The sequence below is a fragment of the Notothenia coriiceps genome, unplaced genomic scaffold, assembly GCF_000735185.1.
Source record: "Notothenia coriiceps isolate Sejong01 unplaced genomic scaffold, NC01 NC01_scaffold00034824, whole genome shotgun sequence".
Taxonomy (NCBI): Eukaryota; Metazoa; Chordata; class Actinopteri; order Perciformes; family Nototheniidae; genus Notothenia; species Notothenia coriiceps.
This window is the reverse complement of record NW_011367525.1, coordinates 257415-270443: the sequence shown is the minus strand read 5'-3', so window position 1 is coordinate 270443 and position 13029 is coordinate 257415. Positions and strand designations below refer to the sequence as shown.

Genomic DNA, 13029 nt, shown 5'->3' with positions numbered 1-13029 from the left:
GCACGCACGCACGCACGCACACACACACACACACACACACACACACACACACACACACACACACACACACAGTCCGTCATCAGCTCGGCAAACACTAAATAATGAACAATACGGAGGCTGTCCCAGCATGATAAGTGACTGCCCTATCCTTCCCATTAGTGCCACCCGCCAGAATTAATGATAATTATGTCACGTCCCTTCCCGTACTTTTATTGAATTCTTATCTACGAATAGACGAAGAGAGCTAGCGTCAGAGTGAGAGGGAACGGAAGAATTTAAAAAGAGATAGTGACAAAGTCAAGGCCAAATAGGAATATCTAAAAATTCTCATTTCATTATTTTACGACTGAAAGAAAAGTTGCGATATTGGAGAGCAAAATAGCGCAAGTTCAATGAGCAATCAGAAGCTGGAGAGTTGTGATCCTTGCTGATAAGGCCTGAAGCCCCCCGTCTCCCTAAAGGAGAGGTTCAGCCATTCTGAGTTCTGCCCGACGACCAACACACTGCAGTGAACACGGCTCAGACTCTCCAGAGTGCCAGTGTAACACTACAGAGGTGAAAGAGCTTTATACATACAGTAAGTAAAAAAAAAAACTCTACAATACAATATATATGTTGTATAAGTAAATGTGGTGATTGCTGAAGGTGAATGCATGGACACTATGGTGAAGTAAATACATATAAACGCTCAAATAAATACATCGTCTTGTCAACATTGATAATATGTGACCCATCCAAATCTAGAAATTCAGCTTGATGACATAGATATGTAAAATATTGAATGAGGTTATTAGAAAGACATAAACAACACATTAAATAAACATGATTGTGATTACCAACACCTACATAGAAACGATATGTCGGTTACACACAGACACCTTATTTTCTTCACTGATTAATGATACAGAAGTGAGGACTGAGCAGGGAATGCTTTGAGAGTCCTGATTAGAGGAGGCATTTGTACACACACATTGGCAGAGGCAAAGCCAAGGATAACGAGTGTGTGTGTAGAGTGCTCTTTGACAACTCCAGTGGAGAATGTAATGAGTGTGATAATGCACTCAAACAAGAACTTAATGAGTCACAGGTAAGACGTGTTGCTACTAAAGTCTTGCAGCTAAGGATGAGAAAACGTTGTGTACCCCTGACTGTGACCCTCCATAAAGCATCCAGACAATATTTTAATCTGCAGGGGGTTCTGATCAATAACTGCTTAATGACCAGAGAGACTTGTAGCAACCTCTCCTGGAAAGAAATGTCCACGATGTAATATTGCTCTGAACCGTAATAAAACAGTCAGTAAAGGATAAATGGTGTCTCTAAGGCTTCCCCAGGTGCTTCTAGGATTTACGTTTCACCATCATATTCCTGAAATCAACTGGGTCTGACGTGAAAACAAAACATATAGTATTTTCCTGAATAGCAACCATTTTGGCAGCTATGAAAGCCTCTCTGTCTGTGCCAAAGCGGAAAAACAAGGAACAGAGGAAAGAAAAATGACAGGACGGATAATCTAATTTTTGCTGCAATGCAACCATCCGACAAGCGGAAATCATTTATCAAAGACATTGTCAGTTTTTCAGTTTGCAGGGTAAACAGCAACAGATGTCTGCGTGGGCGTCAGTGAGGCGGGTGTACACGCACATTTTACAAAGTTTTGATAAGCCTAACACTTTTAGAGTTATATAGTGAATACGATTGTGGTTTCGAGTAAACTGCGGAGAACATTACCATAAAGTGTTCCAGTGTTTTTTTTAACAAAATATAGTTTTTGACAATAGACTTGAATATTATGTTTTTATAGCCACATTAATGAGATATTAAGGAGGGAATTATGGCCCTTTAACCTCTTAACATAGTTCAGTAAACACATTGTAACCGGATAAGGTAATGATAATCGTGTAATTTCACTAGTATTGGTCTCCACTACTAAATGTATTGTATTCTGACGTCCCGATTTGCTATAATAGCACTCGGCAACACTGTGACAATGACAATATGAAAAAGATACTTCATCAGAGCTGCTTGTTAGATTGTCAAACTGCTTCAGAAAACCCCTCCCCTTGAACTTTCCCAATGTCAGAATTGGGCAAACTGCTTCCGACCATTTGTGTAACTTTAGGAAACTACAATCCCTCATTCGCACCCATTTCAGAACAGCTTTCCCGTCCAACTGCTTCCACATCCCAAATAATGCTTCCCTTACTTACTGGAGGTATGAGGCAGGTTGGTGAAGAAGGTCTTAAGGCGACCAGCGAGCCACTCCATGCTCTCGTGAAGGTTGGCCAGGGCCTTCAGGTCACTGACGTCCCGCAGGATCTCGTTCTGGGGGATTAATTTATCTCCAAGGTTCCCAGTCAGCACCTCAGACTCCTTGGCAAAAGCCGCCCTGAGGGATGCATAGATTGAGAGTGTATGTGAAGAAAGATATAGACAAAGAAACATTATTTACCTTCGCTCTAACAGCAATCTTTCTTTATGCAAAAAAATATATATATATATGTCTGATAACTAAGAGGTATGAGAATGAAAAAAAACACATATAATCAGTGTTTTAAATTGTCAGAAAATGACAATGGGGTCATGAACTGTACAGTGATGCACAAAAGTTTGAAGTAAATATATAAAACAGGACAGTGAGTAGAGAATTGTGTAGCTCTGGCTAAAAAGGAGAAGGCGCTCCTAGTAAACAGTCGGTGGGAGAGAAAAACAACAGGTGATGGAGTACATTTAGAAGTGGAAGAGTAACAGATGGCAGAGATTTACAGGGTGGAAAAACAAAGGCATAGAGATCAAAAGCCCCTTTTCACTTTATTTATAAGTTCTGGTGGTTTTGGCAGGATAATTGACTGTAATGACAAGAAAGATGGGGAGAGAGAGCGGGGAAGCTGGATAACTAAATCTCCACATCAGAGAGCTGTAAACACACAGCATGTGGACCGGCCTCCAGAGTCACCAGGATGCCCAAAAGATCAAGATCCTTTGAGCAAAGAATAGGGTTGAAAACACACGGGACAGACGGACATATTATTTCACTCGTAATTATATCTTATTATGAGGCTTTATTAACGCAGTGGTTTGCCAGTCGTGCAGAAGCTAATCCCCCTTTCATAGTGATGAAAACATCTTAAATCAAACAGCCTTATGGCCTCTTCCTGGCTATCTCTGAGCTCTCATACTGGGTGTATGTGTGTGTGAGTGTGTGTGTGTGTGTGTGTGTTTGTGTGTTTGTGTTGAGAGAGAGAGAAGGAGGGAGTGCACACACAACAGATTGACTTTCTTTGGCCACATAACCAATTTATTTATTTACTTTACTATTCCGCTCCGATGAGCTTCAGTGTTCCCTGAAGAGTGCGAACATTCAAAGGCAATTTCGATAAGACTCCCCCCCCCCCTCCACGCTTTCTGCTCTCCTTATATTTTCTTATTTTGTTCTTCCCCTCGTTTCCTTACTTCCCTGAGATAGAGGGTGTTTAAAAGAGCAATCATGACTTACTTTATGGGTGCATCTCAGTCAACAACAGAGGGTCCAATAATATGTGAATAAAGGAGTGAAGGCGATTAGTAGGGATTGCTCAAGTGTGGTGGTGTATGTCTTGTTTATGTGTGCTACTGTGTGCACTTGTTTGAGTATAGGTTTCTTAATACTGAATTGTAAAGGTGCACACAGATGGACATTTGGACGTTTATATGAAATAGCACATGTGTTTTCTGTGTGTATTTGTGAGTGTACCGAGTAAAGTCCTCTTCATCCTCTCTCTTCTGTCGCGTCTGTCTGGGTTGGGCCATGTTTGCCCAGTTGGGGAGGGACTGGAGCAGGCGACTGATGTCCTCGTCTTTAGACCAGGAGGCACTGATGGTGAGCTTCTCTTCACACTGGACTACAGCCCTGAGGACATAAAGACATGTTAGAAATCACAGCATTTCTCTCCTTTTAGACAACATAATAAGATGCAACAGATTTCTGTGCAAGAATACCTAGATGTATAAATGTTACAGTAAGATGTACATACCTAATCATTCAGCATTTTAGCATTATTCAAATTATACATGGTATTAACATATAATATATGCAAGGCTAAATTATGAAGATATAATGGTATTTAGGCACTGGGCTTTGCGACAGTGTTGCTAAAAGGGCACAAAACTAATCGTCATACAGACAGATTAAGATCATTAATGGTCAGGAAGTTGATCATGAGCATCTGGGCTAATATATATATATATATATATATATACATACAGTATATATATATCTAAGATATATATAGATATATAGATATATATAGTATTATTACTGAAGTTCTGATTTGGCACTAAGTGAAATCAGGCAGCCTGCCAAACATGTGTTAGCTTTGTGTGCATATGTCTAGGCTGGAGAAAAACTGCTTGATTCTGCAATAATTATCATACTAACACCTTGTACAGGAGACACAAGCACTCTAGGGTTTTTCATCTACACCTCACACACACATCCACACTCAGACTTGTGTGTAAATGTCAATAGGAACACAGCACACACACACATATATAAACAGAAGTACACACATGGACTTTGGCAGCCTATGCTGGGCTTGTCTTTATCACTGGAGGCCCGGTGAGAGAGGCTGACCTGTGACAGAGTCCAGATGGACGCCCGGCAGTCTGTCAGTCCCTTTCCTGCGTCCCCTGGCCCGCTCATCACCAGCTCTCTTATCCCTCCATATTTTCTAGCCCCCCCTTTACCTGGCCAGGTGTTACACGGTCCCAGGGGAGCACAGATGGATGGCCTTTCAAAGCGCCAATGTGTGTACCATCGAGTGTGTGTATAATGCAATAGGAAGCAATTCAAAGCTCATTCCTAATTCTTAAATTTAACATTAAATGCCGCTTGTCCTTCATACCAATCTACATTTACATGAATGTATATAAAATATGCAGTTATCAAGATTGCAAACTAACCAAAACAAAAAAATGCAGATTCATTCTTATAAATGCCTTGAATCACAATCAGCAAAGACCCTTAAACTACAGGTTTTTAATGTAATTAAATAATGCTCCCAATTGTTTGTGTTGTTTCAGAAAACTGCATAGAATTCAAACAATAAACTAATATTTCAAAGTGCCTGCTATCCCCAAGTAAAAAGCATCCTTCCTATACAGTATTAGTTGAGCTAGCTTCTGCTTCCTTTACCTGTACGCTGTGTTGCAGATCTCCTTGTACTCCTTTAGCTTGTCACAGACCATCTCCAGGAACTGGTTGGAGTAGGCACTCAGGTCTTGCATCAGGCTCATTAGATCCTGGATGGACTTCTCCACCACCACTGTGCTCTGGAGGCAGAAACAGGAGGAGAGCATTGGTTGGCTGGTTTCATTTCAACTTTCAGAAGAGAAACACAGACAAAGGAACAGACAGAGAAATAAAAGAGCACTGTAGAGCAGTGGTCGGTCGGATCCAGTCTGCTAAAATAACAGGATGCCTCCAACTCCACTTGTCTGTCTGTCACCTGCGGCTGGACTGATGACTGCTGCTGGAGAGCTTGTCAGAAGTTGAAACACCGTATTGTAAGAATGGATGATTCTTTGTGTGTAAGTGAATCAGTGTGAGTGCACCTACGTGTGTATACACTTCTGTGTTGTGTGTGTTCTCAGGCTGAAAGTGAGCGTGTGTGCATTTATCACAGTGCACCCATCACCAGGAGCAACGGCAGGGCTGTGACAGCAGCCATTACAGATTAGCCACTCCTGCGTGACTAATAGCTGGCCCGGTAACAGCAGAGAGGCTTCATATCCCCAGAAACACACCGAGAGCAAACTTTTCAAAACACACACATCTGAGCAATTCAAGAGCTGTTAAATGAGATTACAACTCAGTAGGTTCCAGTATTCCCGCTCCTAGCACTTAACCAATCCATCCTACATCTCCAATAATAGTGATAACTTGCTATTTGTCTGGTGATAGCCTTGACGCACTGAAACCCGCCATGACTCCAAAAAGCAGTTCTGTGTGTGAAGCAGAGCAATGCCACACAAGGACACACAGAGAGGGGGTCTTAATGTGCGGTTTTTATTCAGCGTTCATAGATTTTTAATATTCATCTCACCGCTTTTCCTATGTAAACTTAATATGGAGTTGATTGTTTAGGTGTGAAATGGAAAAATGAATAGCTTTGTCAAACATGAATGAAATGCAAATGATCTATGGTGGGTGCAAACAGCTGCAGTGGAAGCAGGGTTTAGCAACAGCAGTTAGAAATCCTAGATCAAAACACAAATATATGATGTAGTCTGGTTTTAATAACTATAATATGCCTTAACCTAAGAGAAATACAATTGGAAGAGTCCTGGGCATATGATCTCTGTTATTTCATTTCTGTGTAATTTATTTTTTATAAACTTTCATAATATCCAAGGCCAGTGCCACCATGGATGAAAATAATGTAGATGGCAGTAGTGACTGTAATTGATCATCAACAAATATAGTGACCCCTGATGTGATAGAATTATATTAATAACACACACACACACACACACACACACACACACACACACACACACACACACACACACACACACACACACACACACACACACCTTTACTGTCCATGCCTGACCCCCTGTCAGCCTGCAAGGTGGGGAGAGACACACAGACCATGCAGGGGGGCGAGCTGACTGTTAGTGTTGCACTAGAAGCAGCTACCAGTACTGCAAACCGTTACAAAAAGCATGGGAAATTACAGCATTGACATTTCTGTTTCCGTCACTATGGTAATAATGATACGCTCCTGTTTTGATCCCTGAAGGGAAATTCCGTTTTTTCACTTTTCTACTTTGCCGAGGTCAGGTTGTTGGGTCAGCACTGCTGAGGCTGAGAGGGATCCAGTGGGTGGCTCAGGGACAATATTCAGCATGACTGACTTTAGAATAAATAGAGTCTATTACCGTGCTACAATTGTATGTACCACTTAAAACGGAAAGGGTTGGATTATTTAGATCAATCTAACTGGATTGATGTTGTACATAAACAGCAACAATCTTTTTGGGAAAACTGGACTGTAGCAACAGCAATTATGGGTACTAGCAAATAAAAAACAGCATTAAGTATTGAATTGACAAAGTAATGGCATAGATGAGAATAGGGCCATGTGGAAAACCACTGACTCTTAAATGATGACCTCTTTGACAATAATTTGACAATACTGACTACAGCTGCACATGGCAGTTGAAATTTGACACATTAAAATATATGAGAATAACTTTACAATATTGGAAACGTTTTTTTTGAATTCTTGAAAAATGTGTAAGAAATGCAACATTAAAGGTTATAGTATTCTAGAGATCCGTACAAATAGGGGGAAAAGCAAGATTTAGAAGTCTAAAGATAATAATTCATGCTATTGTCAGAAAGCTCATGTGTTGTCAGAATAATAACAGTGGCCCTTCACTGGTGCTGTCTGGACTTTGAGGACATGTAGCTCAATAGCAGGCCAAGCCGGTGAATGGAGAAGAGTAAACAATGGACGCCCGATCCATTACTCCTGCTCTAACAAATGCTCTTGCGCTCAGCTCCCTTGTCTAATTCTGCTCATTTAACACAGCCATTTGTCTTAGGCAGCAGAAATCATTAAAAAGTAATCAAGGGACAGATTGAGAAAGGGAGGGCTGAGAGAGAGAGAGAGAGAGAGAGAGAGAGAGATAGTGTGTGCTGCTACTTCTCCTCTATCTTACTTGACTGTTACAGAGGAGACAACATCCACTTCTCCTTCTATGTCTATCTTACTCTCTCCCTCTCTCTTTCCCATTTTTCAAGCTTAAAGTTCAACATGCTGAGCCATGATGTGAGAAACACCCACATTTATTTTGTAATTCTCCTCCACAACATTACATTACCCCTGAAACTGAGCTTGGTTGCACTTTGCCTCCACTCTTTTACATCATTACTATGTAAAAGCATTGTCATCAAGGAAAATTAGACTCACGTCTTGCAAATGGATCTGAACATTTGCTAGGGTAAACTGCTGTCGTTTAGAGTGGAATGAAGGCCATGGCGGTTTAATGGCAGCAACAAGACAGTCCTAGAACTCAGAGTGGCGCCTCAGCGGAAAATAAGCTGTTAACGCACGGTCATCACTACAGAAACCACGCTGAGCCGCTGCTAAAAGTAGTTATTTCCTTTGATGGAGTGAGTGTAAAAGCCAAATGCAGGGACATTAATGCAGTAAGACTACAGTGATGTCATTTCTTAACTCATCTGTGATGCTGATATCTGGTACCTACGTGCAAAGTGTCATCTAAAGGTTTAAAGAAAGGTACAAATAGGAAGTGCAATTTTTCGCATTATCGAACAAAGTGCATCTTGCGTGAATAGTTGGTGTTTATAATGTTTTAAGATGTGTTTTTACACTGTGGAAGGGGAGGGGGCACCCGAGGGCCTCAGGTTTGATTCGGAAACGGATCATGGATTTTCCACATTAAAACAGGGGGGGGTCCCTTCAAGGTAGCCCAGGGTTCAGAGTGTTTAACCCCATGCTCTTTTGCCATTTCACACACACCCCGACCCCAAACCACTGAATCGTGTAATGCCTACGCCATGCCATTCACATGACTGACAGAGGGTTGCCAAAATAATACGTACTCAGCAGCGCATATACACAACTGCACACCCACGTAAACACAAGCAAAGATAACCTCTGTGTCCCCCCCCCCCACCCCCATTTTCACACACACAGGCTGTCCTTCTCCTGGGTAAAGGGGGAGCAGGGCATGAGGGGGACATTGTATTGGCAGATCATTCATCAACGTCAGAGTCGAGAAAACACTCCTAACACTCCCCTGACGCATGCCGGATGGCGCTGATGCTTGTGCCAGCTCAACCACGACACGTGCTTCTTTGTATGTGTGTGTGTGCATGGGTTTGTTTTCAAGTTTGTTTAAGCTCTGACAACTAGGCAGTGTGTATAATGTCATCCAAAAACACAAGGCAAATCCTCATTGGATTTTTCATCAGTTAGATGTTATTCAAAAAATCATGCAAAACCCCTGCACTTTGTTGTTTGTATTTTATTTACAACTTTCAAGTTTGGACTTTTCTATAATCGAATTGTATGATTGCAATATATCTACACTTAAAAGATGACTTGAAATGTATTTGTAGGAAGATTGACTTACTATGTCCACACACACTCCACTGTTCTTCCCGCAGTGTATAAGAGAGAGAGAGTCACCAATCAAGAGCTGTCACCTCAAACAAATACAAGTTGTGGTCCCTTTTAATTTACATAATGAGTGTATTGGCTATATACTCTAACCTGCATGTGCATTTGCATAGCAACTCCACCATATTCATCTTTTTTGGTGTAACATCTGAAAAATGCTGCTTGAATACTAGATGTCGCTGTAACTACCTATCATTAAATCATCTATTTTGGACAAAAATCATGATGTACACATAAGGCGCTTTCACACCAAGTACTTTTCCCAGGAATAGTTCCCGGAACTTTTCCCCGGAACTTTTATTTCCCCGGAACTATCTAGTAAATCGTGTTCACACCAGAATAAGTCCCTGAGGGAGGATTACGCAAAGGAAGCCGCTGACGTCACTTATTCTTCTTATGCTTTGGGTTTACTCTCTAGCAGGGACTAAAAAGGGGTGGAAAGGTTCCCGAAAAAAAAAGATATTTTTGGTGTGAACGCAACATCCGAGGAACTATCGGAACTATTTATGGGAAAAGTACTCCGGTGTGAAAGCACATATTGATTTCTGACTTTGAGTTATTTTTAAAGACATTGCTTCTGGATGGACAAAATGGAGTAGCTATAAGAACATATCTTCTCTTTAACAGCCGCCATCATCAAATCAAATGCAAAAGCTTAATGCAGAGTTTGTGAGTGCTCTAATTGAGAGATGAGGAGCAATATCACACTTGGCTGATTACAGATGGGCTTCCACATCACACACCCTATTCACACCCACACAAACCCACAAATTAAGGGGGAAATGTTGAGCTCCTGCATATGGTAATCCAAGGAATCAACCTAGAGATCTGTTCCCATATAAAGTAACACAAAAGTCAATTTTACTAATCACTCTGTGATCCTCTTGGTGCAATAGCATTGCCTTCTGGTGGATATAACAAGATTGTCCTTGGTTTTTTAAATATTTGTTTTTCTCTTATTATTAATTATTCTGAATTATTAATGACAAGAACTGAGTAAGGCCATCACTGGTTAGTGTGAGAGTGAAAGAGGTATTATAATGCAGTTTAATGAGTTCTGTACAGGGGGTATGTTCCTCTCTGTGCCCCATTAGGCCCATACGGAGCCATTGTTTTGGCGCCCATGCACACACAGAGACACATGTTTACTGACACGCTACAATATGTAAAGCCAAAGCATCACAAAGACTGTCATTTGCAAATTCAGAGCATTAACTTGCCTCTAAATATTCAAACTGTAACTTTTATCAGGCGCCCGCAGCCAAAGCCATCCTTCTTTCAAACCAAAGGGCATGTTTGTGGTAGAGCTGACATTTCAACTTCTCTCTCTCTCTCTCTCACTCACTTACTCCAAAGGCAAAGATTATGTCTTGTTACATACAGAGGCTGCGTCAACGGGGGGGGGGGGCACTGCATAGTGTGAACCTGTACTACTTTAGGCTGCAGAAGGTGAGCCTGTTTTCTTCAGGGTTTTAAACATCCTAAATATATATATATTATTAAAATAAATATATAAACAGCATAAAGAAAGCACAGCTGTGATACATTTCTGAGTAAGGAACATTTCCATGGCAGAGGCAGGTTGGGGGCCCAGGGCAGCAGGGCGCGAGCCTCAGGAGTGAAGAGTGTGTTTGGTGTGAGATAACCGGGCGAAGGTGTGTGGCGGGGATTGTTACACCTTGAGGGTGAGAAAGGAGGCCGAACAGGGGGAAAAAGGTCTGGAGGTGAGACAGACTCGAAACACATCCTGGAATTTATCAGGACTTTAGTCCACTTAGAAAAGGGAAAATAAACTTCTTCAACATTATTGTACCCAAGCAATAAATAAATATAACATAAAATAAATATTATATAATAATAATAAGTTAAATACTGAAGAGTTTTAAATTCTTAATAACCAAATCAACATTTTAAGATAGTATTTCCCACCTGTGGAAAGAAGTTACACAAGTGTTTTGGTGCAGTCCATGTGGTACTGTTACTACAATGTTCCTTTTGAAAACCAGGAATGCTCAGCGAACCGTCTAGTTTGGATCTAATCATAATACCAACAATAATCTAAATAAAAATGGATATAAAAGCTTAGGGATTGGTGAGAGGAAGCAATATAAAGTCAAGAAACTCATCGTTCAACCTCTTCCTGACTTTATAAGATCACGAGAGGCGATTTGACAAGTTTGAGATACTGCACATCCTCACAGTTCAAGTAAGGCCAGGATGAGAATCAACCAATCCCAGGAGCCACAACTATAGGAGACAAGTTGCAACTACTTGTGCAGTTAAAACGACATTGCCTTAGTGGTGAGGTTTGTCTCCCTCGATAGTAGAGGAAAAGAAGATTGGAAGGACTTATTCCAAGTGCAGCCAAAATTGCTGCGAGAAGAAGTGCTACTCTCTGATTGAGGTGCCTCACTCTTGATCCATTCAATGACAGAAAATGTAGTGAGAAAACATTTGGACTAAATGGAACCGCAATGCAATTATTTATTCTAACAGTGAAAAGGCCTATTCTTGAAGAATTAAAACGGGTGTTGTGCAGTTTCTCTTAGATTTTATTTGTACTGATAAACAAGGAAATGGCTTTTGGAATTATTTGTGTTGTGTGCCTATCTGTGGGGGAAGTGCATGTGTGTATACAGACCCTAATATCCTCCTTCCTCCTAGTCCCACTTGTGTCCCAATCAAAGGGCACGGCTGATGTGGCTAACAGGTGTATTGTGTTGTGATTGCTGTGTCTGTTGATGGGGGCAAGGTCTCCTTAATAAAGAACCACCCCACAGCCACACATGCACTAATCTGCACCGGGTTTGTGATGGTGGGTTGTTTGTGTGTGGCAGCAGGGAGCCAATCAACAGGGTGCGTTCAGCCCCCCGCAAATAAACACTGCCTAAACACATCATCACGAATAAAAAGGTCAGTGTCATTACAGTTTCTGGAGCCCGATGTGCGAGTGTGGCATGCACAAGTAACATGTGTCTGTGTGTGTATGCCTGTTTCCATCCTCCTCTCTTACACAGCTACATGTGAATGTGCCATTTATAAGGTCAACTCATTAGCGGGCCATCGGCAGCTGAACGTATCTGCACAGTGACAGTCCAGCAGCTGAAAGAGTGAAGGAAATCAGTCTTTATGTGGCTCCAGGACGAGTTGTGTCCGACCACAAAACAGGCAAATACATGCACGTATGAATAATTAATGGACATTTACTTCACACACACACGCGGATACAAAATGACTAGTTAGCGGCTATTGTTTGGAGACACCGGGGAAGAAGCTGAATGACACTTAGCTGGAAAGAGAGGACCAATGTGATATGTAATTATGGTTCTGGTGTGGTCTTGGCTGATGAAGTAAACAAGCAGAACACAAACAATTCATCCACACTCATGGACTCCCTCACATGCACAACGCACGGTACGAGTGGGTTTCGCAGCTGTCCTCCGGACACAGAGATGTGCTCGTCAATTGGTTGTTCTGGTAGGTTTGTCTCATTGCGCTTGTGTGTATGATTGTATGTTAGTGTGTCACAAAGTGAGCGTGTAAAAGGGACATAGGGGGGTTTCTACCAAGATTAATGGAGCCAATCTCCAGAGCTATCCAGCAGAGTGACCATACCCTCCATATCCTACTTTCTTCCTCTATTATATTCCCCATCTCTCTCTTTCTCTCCCCCTCTTTCGTTTCCCTCGATATCAACTCTAATTAAATGAATCAATCAGTCGCAACAACGGAGCTGGACAGATAGCATCGCACTGCAGCGTATATACATTCATGGGTTACATTTGGAGTCCAGCACATGAGAAAAAAGGAAAGGAAAGAAGAATATAATGGGAAT

General features: G+C 41.5%; 1 protein-coding gene across 1 annotated transcript in view; it reads right to left on the bottom strand.

The window, feature by feature from the left end:
• Positions 1 to 13029, bottom strand: part of exoc4 (exocyst complex component 4) — a 99264-nt gene that overhangs the window by 23126 nt on the left and 63109 nt on the right. The window contains exons 11-13 of the mRNA XM_010790896.1: positions 5174 to 5310; positions 3734 to 3889; positions 2211 to 2389 (exon numbers count right to left, since the gene is read on the bottom strand). Of these exons, the coding sequence (XP_010789198.1) occupies positions 2211 to 2389; positions 3734 to 3889; positions 5174 to 5310 (472 nt within the window). The remainder of the gene's footprint in view (positions 1 to 2210; positions 2390 to 3733; positions 3890 to 5173; positions 5311 to 13029) is intronic.